The 18,303-nt window shown below is 50.9% G+C and overlaps 1 protein-coding gene across 1 annotated transcript in view; it reads right to left on the reverse strand.

Moving 5' to 3' along the window:
• The window catches only part of CLTCL1 (clathrin heavy chain like 1), a 68,416-nt gene that overhangs the window by 7,049 nt on the left and 43,064 nt on the right, over positions 1–18,303 (reverse strand). Inside the window, exons 20-25 of the mRNA XM_041003570.1 lie at positions 10,740–10,923; positions 9,681–9,873; positions 9,015–9,172; positions 6,214–6,378; positions 4,879–4,986; positions 2,229–2,630 (exon numbers count right to left, since the gene is read on the reverse strand). Coding sequence (XP_040859504.1) covers positions 2,229–2,630; positions 4,879–4,986; positions 6,214–6,378; positions 9,015–9,172; positions 9,681–9,873; positions 10,740–10,923 — 1,210 coding nt within the window. The remainder of the gene's footprint in view (positions 1–2,228; positions 2,631–4,878; positions 4,987–6,213; positions 6,379–9,014; positions 9,173–9,680; positions 9,874–10,739; positions 10,924–18,303) is intronic.

Here is an 18,303-nt window from a genome sequence, read left to right on the forward strand (position 1 = left end):
TGTGGGCAGGGCTGAAGTTCTCCTGGGGTGAGTTACCTCCTCGAAGCCCCACTGGCCTCACTTGTGCACCACAAGATGCCCAGAGCTGCTAGGGCAAGAGCAGAGGCCAGGCACAAAGGTTCTTGTGCTGGGTAATATGTGCCAACAGAGCTTCCATGGTGCTCATGGCAGTGGGGACCAGGAGCCCTGGTTCTCTTCTGGGACAATGGATGTGCTCAGCCCCTACAAACAAGTCTGTGTGGCAGCTCGGTGCCAAGGCCTGTGGAGCATCGTGCCCTCTGTCACCTGAGGACGCAGCGGGTCTCAGGGGCTGTTTGGAGTGTCCAGTGCTCTATGGGGCAGTGTTGTCCTCTGGAGCCCCTGGGGAGATAGCACAGGGTAAAGTCAGTGGCCAAGCCCACTTGGGCATGCGGTGAGCCCGAGGGAGTGCGTTGTGTGCATGCCCTGCTGGGCCCCAGGGCCTGGGAGCTGGGCAGCATCTGTGGATGACCTGCTGCTGCATTCCGAGGTAGGTGGTGGCTCCTGAGGACATCCTCACAGTCACTGTGAGAAGCCGCTCCAGCATACCCGGGCTTCTGCCACTGCTCAGTGAGGAGGAGTCACTGTGCGTCTTTTTGATGGGATCACCCAGGGAAACAGCAGGGACACCAGGGTCACAGTGACAGACGGTGAAAGACTGAAGTGACAAGCCCCGAGGAGCACAGCAGTGACACATAGGGAATGAGTGAAGTGACACGCCAGCCCTATCTGTGTCAGCAAGGCCCAGCCTGGTGACAGGCAGATTCCAAAGCAGCCCACGCACATGCACAGAACACAGACGGACCGTCTCCACTCTGACTGCTCTACTGTCCTCCTGCCACGATGTGGGTTTGGTACCTCTGCCCTGTGTGGCAGAGCAGGCAGAATCACCACGTGTGCAGCCAAGCAGGACCTGGCTGTCAGCTCTGCCAGCAACAGATGAGAGATGCTGTGCTCTTGCCCAGCAGATCTCCCGTGTCCCTGTCACTGGAACAGAGAGCACTGGCATATCCACCATGGAGGAGTGTCAGTCTTCAAATGCACTTCGTATGAGGAAGAGATACAAACAGCACACAGCTGGGCCTATCTACCCAGCCTACCCACACTCCAGCAGCATCCCACTGTCCTTGCGCTGGGCAACACACCCGTGGGAGGCCACTGGCTTCATGCCTGCTGGGAGACATGGCCATCCTCCCCTGGGAAGTTCTGGAACAGCTGTGGAACTTAGAGGACCACTCCTAACAGTTCCCTGGAAGGTTAGAGGTGGAAGGCCTCATTCTGAGCCCACTTGCCACCCATGCCAACCTCAGTGTGTGTATGTGTGTGGGGGGAAAGGGCTGGCACAAGAGCTGCAACAGCCCCCAGCTGGGAGAGGCTGCTGGACTGCCATTCCCAGCCCCAGATCCAGGGGGTGGAACCAAATCATACTCAGATACTTCCTTTCCTGGGCACACAGCAGAGGGGAGGAGCTTAATGCAAGGCAGCTCCTCCAGTACACTAAGGAAGACCTGGGACACAAGGCCTAGTGGTGAGGCTGCCACCTGTACCTGGTGCAGTTCCTGGCTCTGAGTCCTGATACTAGACACTGCAAGAGGGCAGGCAACAGCCCACGTGACTGTCCTTGTCATCCTACCAGAGAACTAGGATTGAGTTTTGGGCTCCTGGCTGGCCTACTAGCTATTGTGGGCATTGTGTGTGTGTTGGGGGAGGGGGGGGTAGACTGATGGATATAAGAGCTCTCTTTCTCTTTCTAATACTTAAAAAAAAAAAAAAATCTAAACATGCAATACAAAGGACTGGCTGTCAGTTTCAAGAGAATCTCATTTCCTTTCTTCCCAATTCAGGTGCAGAGTTGATGAGTCCACAGATCAGCCCCACTTGGAGACTAGAAGTACAAACCAACCAATCTTCACCTGATGCTTTGGTCAAGCCTGGACAAGCCAACAGCTTGAGTGGCTGACAGAGGGGCCCTAGCGTGTGGCCTAGCACTTGACCCTGTCTTCAACTGAGCCTGCCTCCCTCTGTGTCCACTCCCTTCAAGTAGAAGGAATCACAGCCCCCTGCCCAGGGTATGGCAACACTCCCAGAAGACCAACGTGCACAGAGCGCAAAGAGCACATGCTGGTTTCATTGCAGCCCTGCTCCACTTGAACACCCAAACAAGGCCCAGCAGATGCAGGTAGAAGTGGCTGCTCCATGTCCCCGCTTACCTTGGCAATGATGTCCTTGAACTGACCTTCTTTCCAGGCCTCGGTGGGATGGCTGATCACAGTGAGGACGGCGTTGTCATACTCTTCGTACTTGTCATATAGGAACACCAGCTCTGCCCACAGGTGTGCCTGCTCTGCAGCCCTCAGCACCTGTGGGGAGGTCACAGGCGAGCTCAGGCTGACTGAGCCAGGGTCCCCCTCAGCAGCTGGGATCTGGGAAGAGGTGTGGGATACCTTTGGCATGTTGACACGCGACCAGAAGAGCTCCAGGTGCTCTGGCATCTTCTGCGGCTTGAATTTGGAGTAGAGGATGGCCAGCTCTGTGAACATGCCCATGTGGGCCCGCTCCAGGCCCAGAGCTGCCTCCAGCAGGAAGATGAGCTCCTCAAAGTAGCCGCGATCCTGGCAGACCAACAGGCATATGTGGGGCCCAGCATCAGCGTCTCAGTCACTGGCTGCAGCTACCCTTCCCAATGAGAGGATCCTGGGGAGGCCCCTGCTGTATCCACACCCTCCTGCTCGGCAACTGGTTGGGAAATTTGACACTCTTGTGTCAAGTGTCTTGTGAGAAGTGTGGAGCAAATTCAATGGGCAACAGGGCAACAGGGCAAGGGTGACTTGTTCTGCTTTCTGTCCCTGTAGCTCATGCCTTCTGGGACCCTGGCTCCAATAAGCCCTCAACTCCTGTCAGGACAGCACCCTCTGGTCCCTGTGTGACAGACAGCCTGTTGCACTCAGGCCCAGGTCTCCTCTGCCATATTCTCCACACAAAGCCCTGGCCCTGCCGACTGTCCCCCCATGTGTCAGTGGCCACTGACTACAGAGGACCTCTCACTTCTAATCACACAGACACGCTGGGCCCCTCTCAGGGCGTCCCTGCTGCCTAGCTCACTCCTGATGCCCGCTGGCCTGCTCAGCCCCTGTACCAGCAGCTTCCCTCCATCCCACATGGCTTCCACCTTCCCCAGCTGGCTTTGGGCACATGTCTCACTCTCTTGGCCTTTCATTTCCTTTCCTAGTCTTGTGTCTGCTACCAGCAGTTTCCCTCAGGTGAACTGCTCTGTGCCCTCCAGGCCACCTGGCCAGGCTAGGGATGCCACCAGGACTCCTGGTCACCAGCGATCTTCCACCAGCCCAGCAGCTGTGAGACACATCACCTACAATACAGACCTTCAATTCCCTGCTTCTCCTCTTCTCACCCTACTTGGGCAGGAGGCTTCTGGCAGTCCTTTACCAGCACTCACCCCAGAGCACCTCTTATAATCCTGAGTCTTTAGACATCACCTCTCAGCAAATCCCACTTCACTCTCCCCAACAAGGCTCCTTCCTGGAACATGAAACTCTGCTGCAGCTGCCTGACACGCTCCAGAAGAGCCGATCAACAGCTCCAGCTCAGCTCGCTCACCGCTGGCTTCCCTCCCAGCAGGTGCCATCTATGGTCCTCTCTCCACGCTGCGATGGTCACTGTTTCACAGTTATCTCCGTGAGCCTGTCAAGTCAGTTGCACATGCAAACGCACCCCAGACAAGTCCAGGCCCTGCTGCTCTATCATCCCCACCCACTGCCTCATCCACTGCCAGTCTCCAGGCGTGTGCCCAGCCCCGGTCCTGACCCTGACTGGGGCTGCCTGCTCTCAGCACAGGGGCCGGAGAGCCCCTTCACAAGTAGCTCCACAGCAAGGTTCCACTCTCGGCACAGGCTGAATTCTTCACAACTCTTCCAAATAGCTAGATGCCGTCCACCTTCCCTCCCCTCTCTGCTCCTTGCCTCAGATAACCTGCAGGCACTGACCCTTGCCTCAGTGTCCCCAGGGCCAAATGTTTCACTTCTTCAGGTCTTTGCTCCAATGTTCCTCTCTCCATGAGTATAGCCAACTGATCCTTTTGAGTTCAGGCCCTCCCAGGACCTCACTTCCTCTAGAACGTACTACCTCAGAAGCCCAGTGTCATTAGTAGTCAGGTCTGCTACTCTCTGTCCATCTCACTGAATGCAATCTACAATGTCCCTAGTTAACGCCAGGGACCCGGCAGGTGCAGAGACACTCACAGAAGCATTAGTTACTCAGGGCTATGCTGCAGCTGTCTGTTTGCTTTACAGTTTCCGTCCAAGCATTTCCCTCTGCCAGTCAGGGTCCCCTCCTGGCTGCTTTTCATTGAGTGAGGGGGACTGGGATTTGAACTCATGGCAACAGCAACCCAGCTGAGCAATACCGAATCCTAGGCGGCCAGATCATGCCAGTGTGATTCAGATCTAACACTCACCAGGGTTCCTCTGGAGCTCATAGAGCCGAACTGCCATGTGAACCTCACGACTACCAGGGCTCCCTCTCGCACATGTGCCCCACTCTGCACCCAGGACATCTGATGGCCAGACCCCGTGAGCTGCACATGTTGGGGAACTAGAGTTGGGATGAGGCTCTGTTACCACTGGCCTGGTGTTCCTGGCAAGCTCTGCACTGAGGGGCTTCTGAGAGCCCAAGGATGCCAGGGAAGAACGAGGACTTTTCAGAACCCAGAGACAGTGCTATGCATGTGCTTCCCCGCAGGTGCCACCTGTGACCTCCATGTGCTGGGCAGCATGACTGCCTGTGCCTCCGTGGGGAGAACACATGCTGCCCTAGCAGAGGGTAGCCCAGCCAAGCAGTCGTCACCTGGTAACAGCGAATCAGGTCCTCCAGCTCATCTGCATGGATGACGATGTGCAGGCCACACAGCTGTGCCAGGCGGAACTCCTGGCCATCTACACAGGCGAAGCACACCTGGGGAAAGGAGGGTCGGCGTGAGGCAGTACCACACAGTACCAGGCAGCTGGTTGACACGGAAAAACACCAGCACTGTGGACTCTCAAATTAGATCCCACCTAAGCATGAAGGGCTCCAAGAAACTAACAGAAAATGTGGATCATTAAATACACCACACCATGGATTGCCAAACTCTCCTTCCTACCACCAGCCTTTCTGATGGGAGATGAGCAAAAACTGGGGAAAACTGATGACATGTCACTGGCAGGTCCACGCATTATCACTCATGCTGGGAGTGCAGGTTTGTTTAGTGACAAGAGCAGCTGGGGTGTCGGAGCGTCCATCAATGCCACACAGTGACTATCACTGGGGCAGCTTCCTCTGAGCACATTCCCCCCAAGGAGGTCATTTCAGTCCCACTCAACTCAACTCCTACTGGGTGCACGCCACCATTGTGTACTTGGCAGCAAGGGCCCTGGGAGTGGCACGTCCTATGGGGACAAACCAGGCCAACCCTGAGCCATGGCTGGCTTTCTGGGAAGTTTCCCTGCTTCCCAGTTGTCCACACACAACTTATGCTCTTACAAAGCTGGGAATGTGCAGGTGAGCAAAAACAGTGACTGGCCTGAGGCAGGGGACAGCAAGTGGCATGGAGTAGAGCTGCATGCAGGCTCTTTTCCACCAGTTCATGTAGTGGTAAATACAGCAATGCCCTGCCAGTGCTCCTGGACACCATGTGCTTGCCCTGCAGACAGCCTGTCAGTTCACTCAGCCTGAGCAACAGGGCAGGGCCATGGCAAACACACTCCTTGACTGTGCCTTCATGCTGGACATCTGAATGTGTCAGACTCGCTGAAGCTCTCCATTGCTCACAAAGCATTTTCTACTTACAGATGTCTCTGATACTACTAGAGAACCTCAAGGTGACTTGCCCTATTCACCTGTTGTAAAAGACTAACAATGCCAGCTAACACTCAGGACGCTAGTAATGAGATGGACAGAATTTTTACAAACATTGCAACACCTCACACTGACAATCCCCTACTATTAAGACCCCTGGGAGCTGAGTGGGCCTTTGCTTCCCACTGTGAGGCCAGCTGATGAGGTCCTCTAAGCCATCCAGAGGCTTTACAGCCTTGCCTGGACAAGGGGCCAGTGAGCAGACTCTGCCCTTCTGGACATAGCAGGAAGCACAAGCAGAGTGACTGCTGGCCCACGTTCCTCTGGGGACTTCCCACATCTTACCTCTTTCCATGTTCCAGTGCTGTTGGCCTTGCGGCTGCTGTCCACTGCTGCCTGATATTCACCAAGGCGGACCAAGGTAGAAGCCAGGCGTGCAAAATTAGAGATGCTGCTGTACAACAGCTTGGCAGCCTCATACATCCCCTCCTCATAACAGCGGTCTCCAACCTAGGAACAATTGGGGAAACTCTGCTGAGACACGTGACCTGGGAAGACTTCCCCAGAGCGAGTTTGGAGATGGGGGGAAAGCAATGAGAAGACAGGAGAGCAGATGTGGAGAGATCTTTCACCTGCTGTTCCTCCCCAGATGCTTGCCATAGTTAAGATCAAGGAATGCCACCAGCCACCAGGGTCTCCCACATGGTGGCAGGTGGGTACCAAAGTACTGGGGCCATCATCTGTTGCCTTCCAGGCACATGAGCAGGAAACTGTACTGGAAGAAGATGCGGGCCTTGAACTAGAGACTCCGATGTGGCATACGGGTATTCCAAGCAGCAGCTCAGTCCCCAGTGCAAAGTCAACCAGTCAGTCCCAGGGTGTTTAAGCCTGTATGGTAGAAGTCATCTTCAGGTTGCTCAGGAAGTGTGTTTCTTCTGAGTATCCCAGGAGCACAGGCTGTTGTGGGGTACCCAGCCCTGTCCCTTCTAACCTACTCCTATGTGGTCCTGGCTGTCACCTGCCACACCTGCACTGGGTCTGAGGAAGTGTGTTCCCTCTCCTGCCCGCCAACAATCACGGAGCAAACCCTGACTCCTGTCAGGATGCACAGCTGCTCCTCCTCCCGCCATCCCTGAGCTGCTATGCTGCGACAACCTTGTGGTCCATCAGGAGCAGCCAGGGACTGCCATGGCCACAACCATGTGAGCGCTGGTTCGCATCCTGGCAGCTCCACTTCTCATCCAGCTCACGGCTAGTGGTCTAGGAAAGCAGCAGAGCATGGCCCAAGTGCTTGGGCCCCTGCACCCATGTGGGAGGCCTGAGGAAGCTCCTGACTCCCAGCTTCAGACTGGCCCAGTTTTGCCTACATCTCTGTTTCTTCCTCTCTGTAACTCTGCCTTTCAGAAAAAATAACTATATCTTAAAAAGTAAAAGCACATCTGGAATCATTGTGGACTTCCAAGGCAGCACATTGTCTCTGTATCTCTCTCTTTTTTAAAATATTTATTTCTCTTTATTGGAAAGTCAGATTTGCAGAGAGAAGGAGAGACAAAGAAGTCTTTTTTTAAAGATTTATTTGTTTTTTATTACAAAGTCAGATACATATTGAGAGTATGAGAGACAGAGAGGAAGATATTCCATCCAATGATTCACTCCCCAAGTGACCACAATGGCCAGTGCCAATCCGAAGCCAGGAGCTCCCCTCGGTCTCCCGTGTGGGTACAGAATCCCAAGGCTTTGGGCTGTCCTCCACTGCTTTCCCAGGCCATCGTGTGTGTGTGTGTGTGTGTGTGTGTGTGTGTGTGTGTGTGTGTGTGTGTGTATTCACTTGAAAGGTAAAGTGAGAGAGAAAGATCAGCTGCATGGCAAGCAGGGCTGCCAGGATTAGAACCAGTGTCTATATGGGATCCTGGCACATTCAAGATGAGGACTTTAGCTGCTAGGCCACTGCACCGGGCCCCAGAGAGGTCTTCTATTCACTGGTTCACTCCCCAAATGGCCACAACAGCCAGTGCTTAGCTGATCTGAAGCCAGGACCTTCTTCTGGATCTCCCAACAAGTGTTGGGTCTCAAGGCTTTGGGCCATACTTCATTGCTTTCCCAGGCCTTAAACAGGAAGCTGGATGGAAAATAGAGCAGCTAGGACATGAATCAGTGCCCATATGGCATCCTGGTGCTTGCATGGGGAGAATTAAGCAATTGAGCCATAGTGCCGGGCTTTCTCTATCTCTTTTTGTCATGTCTTCCAAGGGGTAACATTTTATCTGCATGACAGCTTTATAATTACTTATATCCTTTTCTATTTAAGAAAATTGAGGGGGGAATGTTAGGGTTCATTTACATTTTGGCTTTCTTAGTATATAAAATAAAATTTAGGATGCATGCTCTGGTGCAGTGGCTAAGTCACTGTTTGGGACTATGTTGGAGTGGCTGGATTGAAACTCACCTCTGCTCCAGATCCAGCTGCCTGCACATATACCCAAGAGGCAGCCAGTAACCCAGGCACTTGGGTCCCTGCCACCCACGTGAGAGAACAGAGTACTTGGCTCCTGGCTCTGGCCTGGCCCAGCTCTGGTTACTGTGAACATCTGGAGAGTGAACCAGCAGATGCCTTTCTAACAAATACATTTTAAACAAGAAGGGTCAATGTTGTGTCACAGCACGTGAAACCGCCACTCGGGATGCCAGCATTACATATATCAGAGTCCTGGCTCAAATTCCAACTATTTCACTTTTGATCCAGCTCCCTGCTAATGTTCCTGGGAAAGCAGCAGCAGATGGCCCAAGAATTTTGTTTGCAAGGACTTGGGCCATCTGCCGCCCCGTGTGGGAGACAGAGTTCTAGTGTCCTGTCACCTGACTCAGCAGGGTCACTGCGGCCATCTGGGAAGTGAACGAGCAGATGGAAAACTCATCTTTCTCTCTCACTTTACCTTTCAAGTGAATACACACACACACACACATATACACACACAAATACAGATATTCACTATTATGATTTATCTTATTTATTTGACGGGAAGCTTAGGAGGGGAAGAGGGAGAGAGAAAGGGAGGGGGGAGGAGAGAGGGAGGGAGGGAAGGAAGGAAGGAGGAAGAGAGGGGGACAAAGACCTTGTGCGTTGCAGGTCCAAGGACACAGCCTACCTGCTGGATGTTGGCATTGTTGGGTCCACTAATACATTCCTCTAACTCAGAGAGACGGCTGGTTTTAGCTAAGGCAAAAATGAGTTCAGTTTCTATGTAGGACTCGTGGCTCTTTTTCCTCGCCATCTGCAGGAATTTAACTAGATCTTCCCAGTTGCCTGGAGACAAAAACAGACACACGCTAATCCAGCTCTGATTCATTTCAAACAGGTCTTCAATGTCCCAGGCCATCCTCCCCAGTGTGCCTGCAGAAAAGCTGGCATCCAGGCAAGGCCAGCAGGTTTGGCCACTTGTCTGATTCCTGGAGAGAGAAGGGGAAGAAGGGGCAGAACCACAGGTGAAATGCCCCAGGGCTAGGAACCTCCTTGTCCCCAAGTGAGGGCTTCTTAAGGGGCAGGGAGAGGCTGGGGCCAGAAGATTACCAGGGAACTGTGGGCCAAGTCCCAGACCTTAGAATTAGCACAACTGACTGCATCATCCTGTGAAGGAGGCTCACATAGGCCAAACTAGCTTAGTTGACCGCATGAAACTGTCTTGGCTATTGGAAAATATCCACCAAGCTGTGCCTGCTGATGTCACTGGGTGGACTCACAGCACCCAGAGGCTCCTGGGAAGCCCCTCGCAGCAGTGAGGCATGGCTCCCCCCTGAAGGGGAGATGTACTTACAGCTCCTGCTGGCTGCCTGGACAACATCCAGATGGGAAGAAGGGTCCTCAGCTCTGATAAAGGAGTCAATGGCTTCCTTCACCAGGTCTTTCTGGAGCTGGGCCCGGGCCAGCTGACTCCACACAGCAGGCTCATTGCACTTCTCTGCAAACTCATAGGCTCGGTCCAGGTTTCCAATGTGCTCAATCAGGACCTAGGGACAAAAGAAGATTTGGAGCAACCGCCAGACATAGACCTGCTTTGGGCTGGTTCCTTCTTCTGCCCAAAGCAGCATGGCCACTTCAATCCCATCCTCACAACCAGGGACCAAATATTTCTCCAATAAGTGAACTGAGGGGGAGACAAGAGCTATTCCATGCAGAGTATACTCAACGAGAGAAGAGATGCTCTAGCAAAGCAGCATAGACAAAGGAGATGGCCAAGCTCAACCTCTTGTGCAGCAAGACAGGGCATTCCTCTTGCTCAGCAGCCTAGAAGACTGGGTCACAGTACAGGCAGCCACCCCCTCATGTGGTTGGGGCCCATGTTTGCACACGACAGAAGGGCTTATACACGAGGGTACAGAAAAATGGTAAGAGGCCAGGAAGTAAGGAACATTGGTAGGAGGGCAGTTAAAGGGACACATGCTGTGGGTTAAAATTAATTTGGAAATAAAAGTAGGAAAGGCCCCAACTGGGAAGAAGGGATGTGGCTCACATTAAGTGTATTTGGGGAATGGAAGAGGGGCAGGGAGTTGGAAAGATTGCTCCAGGAGCTCAACCTCTGAATAGTTTCTGCTAATGGTGTGTCCTGGGGAGTGTGGGTGGAAGTTTAATGAGCACAGCGGCCTAACCTCCACCACATGGGGTAAGGTAGCAGTGCATCTGAGATGTCCCGTCTCTAGGGTTCACCACATGTGGCCAGGTACCCACATCCACAAGAGGGATGGGGGAAGGGGTGCCATAACCAGCAACTGGGAAGGGACTATAGGGCACTGGACATGAGGTCTTGACATCCCAGGCCACGACCCGGCCTCCAGGAGGTGCTAACTGGGGTTCCACATGACCACTGGAGACCCACCTGGATGGCAGAGGCGTTTACATCGAACTTGCGGAAGATGGCAAAGGCCTCCTCGTAGAGCGCGCTGCTGATGGCAATGCTGGCGATGTCAGGAGCATCGTAGTTGTCCAGGCGGCTGATGTAATCCATGACCCGTGTGTGGTCCACCTTGATGGCCGTCAGAATCAACAGGTTCTGGAGGTTCCTGAGGACAAGGGACGGGGGATGAAGGCTGCTCATAGTGCCCTCTGGTAAGATCGGAATTTTAAAAATAAGTGAAAACAGTCCTGGTGCCATGGCCTAGTAGCTAAAGTCCTCGCTTTGAACGCGCACCCCAGGATCCCATACGGGCGCTGGTTCTAATCCCAGCAGCTCCACTTCCCATCCAGCTCCCTGCTTGTGGCCTAGGAAAATAGTCAAGGACAGCCCAAAACCTTGGGACCCTGCACCCATGTGGGAGACCTGGAAGAGGTTCCTGGCTCCTGATCGGCACAACACCAGCCATTGTGGTCACTTGGGAAGTGAATCATTGGAGAAGATCTTCCTCTGATTCTCCTCCTCTGTACATCTGACTTTGTAATGAGAATAAAATAAATCTTTAAAAAAAATGTAAGTGAAAACACCAACTTATGGGCAGAAAGACCAGGGCATTGATGGTCAAGTTCACGGAAGCTGAGATGAGACACCATGGCAAAGTTCTGGGGGACCTCTGCCTGAGCCCCTGGAGCCCCATCACAGTGCCACCCCCAGTGCTTCTGCAGTGTCTTTGCAGCTCTGTTTAGTTGTGCTCCACATCCCACATCTTTGTGCAATGTAGGTAGTTTTTCCACACTTAAAGATTTATTTTATTATTATTTTATATATATTATCTTTTTATTATTTGTTTATTATTACTTATTTTTCCATGTGGGTACAGAGTTCTAAGGCCTTGGGCCATCCTCCACTGCCCTCTCAGACCACAAGCAGGGAGCTGGATGGGAAGTGGAACAGCTGGGACAGGAACCAGTGGCCATGTGGGATCCTGGCACTTGCAAGGTGAGGATTTAGCTATTGAGCCATTGCGCCGGGTTCTTCATATTTTTAAACTCTCCTTTGTCATATTTGATGTATTCTTGCCAGATCTCTCCTTAACCATATTTAGAAATGTGGGACAAAAACCAATACATAATATATATTTTAAAACATTTCTTTATTTTTATTGGAAAGTCAGATATACAGAGAAGAGGAGAGACAGGAAGATCTTCTGTCCGATGATTTTGAAGAACCTAGGCGTTTTCTGCCTTTTGTGATTCTGCCTTAATGGCTTGGCTGGGGGCTGTGTGAACCTCAGGCCTGATAGTCTATGTGACACCTGGCAGGTAGCATAGGCAGACCACTCCTCAGGAAGGAGGTACCTGGTGTTTGATAAGATTCACAGCCCAATAGCTCATTGATTTGTACTTTTTAAAAGTTGCTTGTTTCAAACCCACCAATAGAAGCCTACTAAATCGCGACTGTATAATTAATAGCCTGAAATGTATAAGAACTGGGGGGCTTGGGCTCCCTGGGCTCTTCTGGCTCGCGCTTCTTTTGTCCTCCTTGTGGATCCTTGCAGCCTCGGCTGCGGCTGCCCCTCCCCCGCCCAGCCATGCTAACCTGAATAAACCACCTTTTTGCCTCAGCACCGACTTCAGACTTGATGATTATCTGGGGGTTTCAAAAAACCGGCACAACAATTTACTCCCCAGAAGATGGCAATGGCTAGTGCTGCGTCACATGGGTGCAGGGTCCCAGGTTTTGGGCCATCCTCAACTGCTTTCCCAGGCCACAAGCAGGGAGCTGGATGGGAAGCTGGGCTGCAGGAATTAGAACAGGTGCCCATATGGGATCCTGGGTGTGCAAGGAGGCGAGGATACCTTGGAGGCAAGAAGAACAACTGACAAAATTTCAGCTTCTTTGATCTGACCATAGGCCCAATGTCAACCAAGGGCAACTGGCTGTGGGAAGCAGCACACTGGTGCCTAGGGCAACCCAGAGAGAAGGCCCACTCCTGCTGTTCCCGTCAAGGTAAAGCAAAGAAAGGGATGAGACATCACCTCTGAAAGCAACAAAACTGCCCCAATGACTCCGAAACAATTTCAAGTGTCAATAAAAAAAATGTGGGGCTGGTTCAGAGATATAGGAAGTTAATCTTCACCCTGCAATGCCAGCATCCCATACAGTCACTGACTTGACTCCTGGCTGCCCCACTTCCCATAAGCTCCCTGTTTGTGGCCTGGGAAAGCAGTGGAAGATGACCCAAGGCTTTGGAACCCTGCACCCATGTGCGGGATCTGGAAGAGGGTGCTGGCTCCTGGCTTTGGATTAGCTCAGCTCCCACCCGTTGTGGTTACTTGGGGAGTGAACCAGCAGAACAAAGATCTTTCTTTCCCTCTCTCTGTAAATCTGATTTTCCGATAAAAATAAATAGAAAAATCTTTATCTGCCACTCTGTAACTCTTTCAATTAACATAAAAAAACTTCCAATTAACAAATAATCTTTTTTTAACTGCTGGTGTAGATGTGGAGTGACTGGAATGCTCACATATTGCTGGAAGGAATATAAAATGATACGGTCTTTCTAGAAAATAATAGTTTGGCAGTTCAGCCTACACATAGCTCAGGACTCAGACTGTGGGGTACGTTCACAGCAGCTGTGTTCACAATCACCTCAGATGGAAAACAACCTAAACATCCTTTAGAGGTAGACAAACATCCCTCAAAGAGTAGTCATGCAGGGAAGGAAAGCAGGAAGTCAGCTACTTGGTAATCACCATTATGTAGAAGTCTATGTGAAAGACCACATACTGTGATTCCATTTACATGACATTCCTGAAAAGCCCCGTGCCAGGGGCTGGGACTTGGGGCTGGAGGTGGTGGAGCAGACAGGGTAGCTGGTGGGCATTGTACAAGGCACTGGGGCTGCTGTCTCAGGATCATGGTGGACACACACTACACACTCCGTGTGGGGCCATCCCCAGTACTGCACAGGCAGCTCAATGTTACTGTTCACGGAGCTTCTAGGATGCCATCTGGTGTCACACCATTTGGCTGCTCCACAACCTGCTGACGGATAGTTGGCTGGATTGTTCGGGTTCTCACTGCCTCTTTCCAGGACTTCTAACGCACATGAGTCTAGCTCCTTTAGGGCCCCTAACCAAGGGAAAAACAGTTGGATACGTGCCTCTTCCCGCAGCACTTGTGCCAGTGCAATGAGCTCCCCAGAAGGGCTGCAGGAGGCCTCATCAGCACTGATTAAGGAGCCTGATTCCTGCTCCTTCCCCAGAAGCCAGGGAGGTGCCCGCAGCCCTGCTCCTCCCCAGCAGCCCTCCTCTCACCCAGGGCCTGGCTCAGGGAGCTCTGCTTGCTGGTTCATAGGGCTGCTGTGTTTTTCCATGGCATCTTCTCCATACTGGTCTTCTCTTACGTTTATGTTGCTGGAAATGGCTTCTCCTAATTTCCAACTCCCTTTTCCCCAAATGTAATTTCTACAGATTTATTTCTTTGAAAGGCAGAATCACTTAGATGGAGGGAGAGATACAGAGATTGTCCATCTGCTGATTTGCTCCCCAGTGGTCTAGAACAGATGAAGTCAGGAGTGCATGCACTTCGGCCCTTTGCTGTTCTCCTAGGCGCACTGGCAGGAAACAGGACTGGAAAGTAGAGCAGCCAGGACTCAAACCTGTACTCCACTACAGGTGTGTAAAGTAGTGTCTTAATGGACCTGGCACAGTAGCTTAGTGACTAAAGTCCTTGCCTTGTACGTACTAAGATTCCATATGGGCGTTGGTTCTAATCTTGGCAGCCCCGCTTCCCATTCAGCTCCCTGCTTGTGGCCTGAGAAAGCAGTCGAGGATGGCCCAAAGCCTTGGGACCTTGCACTACGTGGGAGACCCAGAAGGGGTTCCGGGCTCCTGGCTTTGATTCGGTGCAGTTCCACCCGTTGCGGCTGCTTGGGGAGTGAATCATCAGACAGATCTTCCTCTCTGTCTTTCCTCTTCTCTATATATCTGCCTTTCAAATAAAAAGAAATAAATCTTAAAATAAAAAATGGTGTCTTAACCCACTGCCCCACAATGCCAGCTCTCCTTTTTCTATTTTTGTGATAAAGTTCTTAAGCGTATCACAGGCCTAGTGGCTTTTCATAAGGGTTTATGCTTTGTGACTGAAGCCAGGAGCCAGGAGCTTCTTCCAGGTCTCCCACATGGGTGCAGGGTTCCAAGGCTTTGGGCCGTCCTAGACTGCTTTCCCATTGAGATGGAGCTGACCAATCAGAAGAAAACACATACCTTTACCTCACCCTCTTGCTTGGGAGCAGATCCCAATAAAAGCCTGGTTTTATCATCTTTGTGGGTCTCGGTAGCCACACTGTTTTGGTGTGGTTTTGATCTAACATCCCTCCCACTGCTTTGTAATTTACTTTCTACATTTTAGGAGCATCTTGACTAGTTTTAATATTTTATTGTTTTGATTTTGATTTGGACATTCGGTTTTGTGGTGAAGACTCTATTTGGGAGGCTATATTCGGTATCAGGGATGGAGTCCTGGCGCTGCTGCCAATGCCAGCTGCCTGTTGATGGGACACTGAGAGACACGAGGGAAGACTCAGTTGGCTTCCTGACACCCACAGAGGAAACCCAGGTGGAATTCCCAGCTCCTGGTTCCGGCTTATACCAGCCAGGGTTGGCTGGGGGCATCTGGGGAAGTGAACCAGTGGGTGGGAGCTTACTATAGTCCTGCTATTCAGACAATCTGTGCAAAATATCTATCTCAGATTAATGTCAAAGAAGCACACAATTCTAAGTTGACAGTTAGTGCTATGAGCACAATGAATTCCTATCACTTCCCTTGGGGCTACCGATAAACATCCTGACAGCCCAGGCCTTTGTAGGAAGTCTTTCTCTTTACTGGGTATTTTCAATGTCTCGTTCAGTGTTCTGAAGTTTGGCCATAATGTGTGCAAAGGTGGATTTAAAACATTAATCCTCCCTGGGATTTGGCGGGCCTCCTGAAAGCTGGAAACCTGTCAGCTGTTAAGGTCTCCATCCTCCTCTCCACCCCTGTCACGCTCCACTCTCACTGATCAGATCTCCCATCAGCCCCCACACCGCTTAACCGCTTTCATATTTTTCACTCAATCTCAGCTACAGTTTTGCAATTTTACTAATTCTGTAACGTTGCTAAAACTCAGTTTATTTCAAAATATGTGTGTGAATAAAATGTATTTGTTACTTTAAAATACCAGCTTAACCTTTATTCATGCATTTTAAAACCCCTATGTGGATAGCAGGGGCCAGCACTGTGGTACAGAGGGTTAAGATACCACAGGTGATTGTAATGTTGACAGCCTATATTGGAGCACCAGTTTTGACTCCCAGCTTCTCTGTTTTATTGCTTCTTTTAAGTTGATTTAGTATTTGAAAATCTGACTTACAGGTAAAGGGGAAACATCTTCCATCTGTTAGTTCACTCCTTGGACGGTCACAATGGCCAGGCTGGGGGATAGGCTGACGCAGCTTTACCTGCTGTGCCATGATGCCAGCCTCCATTGCATGTCATTTTCTTCTCTGTGTTTACACTTCTGCAGACTTGATTCCGTTGCTACTGCTGGCTCTTCTTAGTGGTTCCCTACCTGCTCACACAATTCTGCTTCCAAGTAGGTTTTTCCGAGCAGGATTTATGTTTGTCTCTGGCAAGATCTAACTATCCAATGGCCAGTCCTATCAAGTTAAATTCCTCTAACACTAGCCAGGTTAACGTGAACCTGTGTGAAACCGTCCCAGGACCAGCTTGTCAGGGTCAGCTGTGTTGTCTGTCACCTAGCACTATGGTTCAAAATGGAGGCTTCCTGCTTGCTGTGGCTGGCCTGAAGTACAGGCCGAAGTGACTGCTGACGATCCTTGCAGCAGCCCACGCATTGTGGGAGTCCAGTTCTAGCCGAGTTCAGAACTCAAGAAGGGTGCGTGGATTAGGCGTAAAGAAGAACGAAATGGACCACTACAATTCCACGATCATCGTGGACAGTGCACAAAAGCGGTCTGCTTCATTTATAAAGGACCAAACTCTGACTCAGACTTTTTACGCCATGGTCAAGTGTGTGTTTCTAAAGATAATTCTGCCTTTTTTTTTCCACTTTAAAGCAGAATGTTATCCATCCCGGCGCCCGTGGTTAAAAAAGTTCTCGGTAGATGGTGCATATCAATCAGTAACATATTCCTACTACAATCCTTATTCTACAACTTAACCTTGAATCAGTTAAGGGAGGAATTGCATCACAGAAGGAAGGACCTAAAGATCAAAGAAAGAGGGAAAGAACAGATTCTCACTATACCTGGGGACTGAACACCCTTGATTAGTATATGGTCATTGGGGAGCAGCAATAATAAAATGTCCTTTGACTAAAATGGTATCAGCAACATCAACTTCGAAGCTCACATTGGTAGTAAACATTAACTCTGCAGAGGCAGACAATGCCTAAATAGATTACAGAATTCTCAGTGGTATTGTCTGGTGTCCATTGTTGGGGCCACTGACAATTTCCTGCCCTGTGATTGGCCCTTTGCCCTGATTGGTCTGCCTTGGTTCTCTTTAAGCTGATTGGACAAGTTTGACAGATAAGCGGGGGGGGGGGGGCTTTGTGAGAGGGGGGCTGGAGCATAACAGAATTAACGGTCATAATGGTTTTTAACGGAAGATCGGAATAAAGCTCCTTGGAGATTCTCTCTCAAGGGTCGGGTGATTTCTTCTGCGGGGCGGGAGGACCCCCACTAGTCCATGCAAAGGGAGGTGGAGCTGCATTCAGGGGGTTGCAGAGACATCCGCAGGGCCCTGCCATAGAGCAGGAAATTCCTTGCGACCTTGCCTGCAGTGGAACAATACTTTACCACACCTTCCTGTCTTCCACACCCACCACACGGACCCCCGCATCGCACCTCTGGTCCTCTTGTCCTGCGGGTCCTGAGGACTGCAGTCTGGGCTCACCAGGAGCAGGATTAGCTGAACTGCATTCTTTGCTGCGTTCTACCCACTTACTTTATTTAGTTATTATTTTCACTTCACTTAAAAAGCGGACAGAAAATTTCCATTCATTTGTTCACTCTTCCCAAACGCCCACAACAGCCATGGCAGGGCCTGATGAAGCCAAAGCCAAGAGCCCAGACCCTTACGTGGGTAGCAGGGTCCACAGCTGGAATCAAAAGCTAGCCAGCCATGGTGATCTGGACTAGGGGTGTCTGAAGCAATCGTAACCACCATGCCAAACAGCAGCCCTTATCACTATGTTTAAATCTCAGCTGCCTTTATTTATCTGCCAGCTCACTGGTTCATTTCAATAGACAGGTCATACACAGTACCCAGATTCGTCTTGTTCTGTGTGTCTAGTCCATGCCAATTATTCCCACTGATACATAAGACTGTATCTAGTCAGTTTCAGGACAAAAATCTTTTTAGATTTATTTATTTTTATTGGAGAGGCAGATATACAGAGAGGAGAGACAGAGAGGAAGATCTTCTGTCTGTTGATTCATTCCCATGTAACCACAATGGGTGGAATTGCACTGATCTGAAG

Source organism: Ochotona curzoniae, unplaced genomic scaffold (genome assembly GCF_017591425.1).
Source record: "Ochotona curzoniae isolate NIBS_2020 unplaced genomic scaffold, NIBS_Ocur_1.0 scaffold_274, whole genome shotgun sequence".
Taxonomy (NCBI): Eukaryota; Metazoa; Chordata; class Mammalia; order Lagomorpha; family Ochotonidae; genus Ochotona; species Ochotona curzoniae.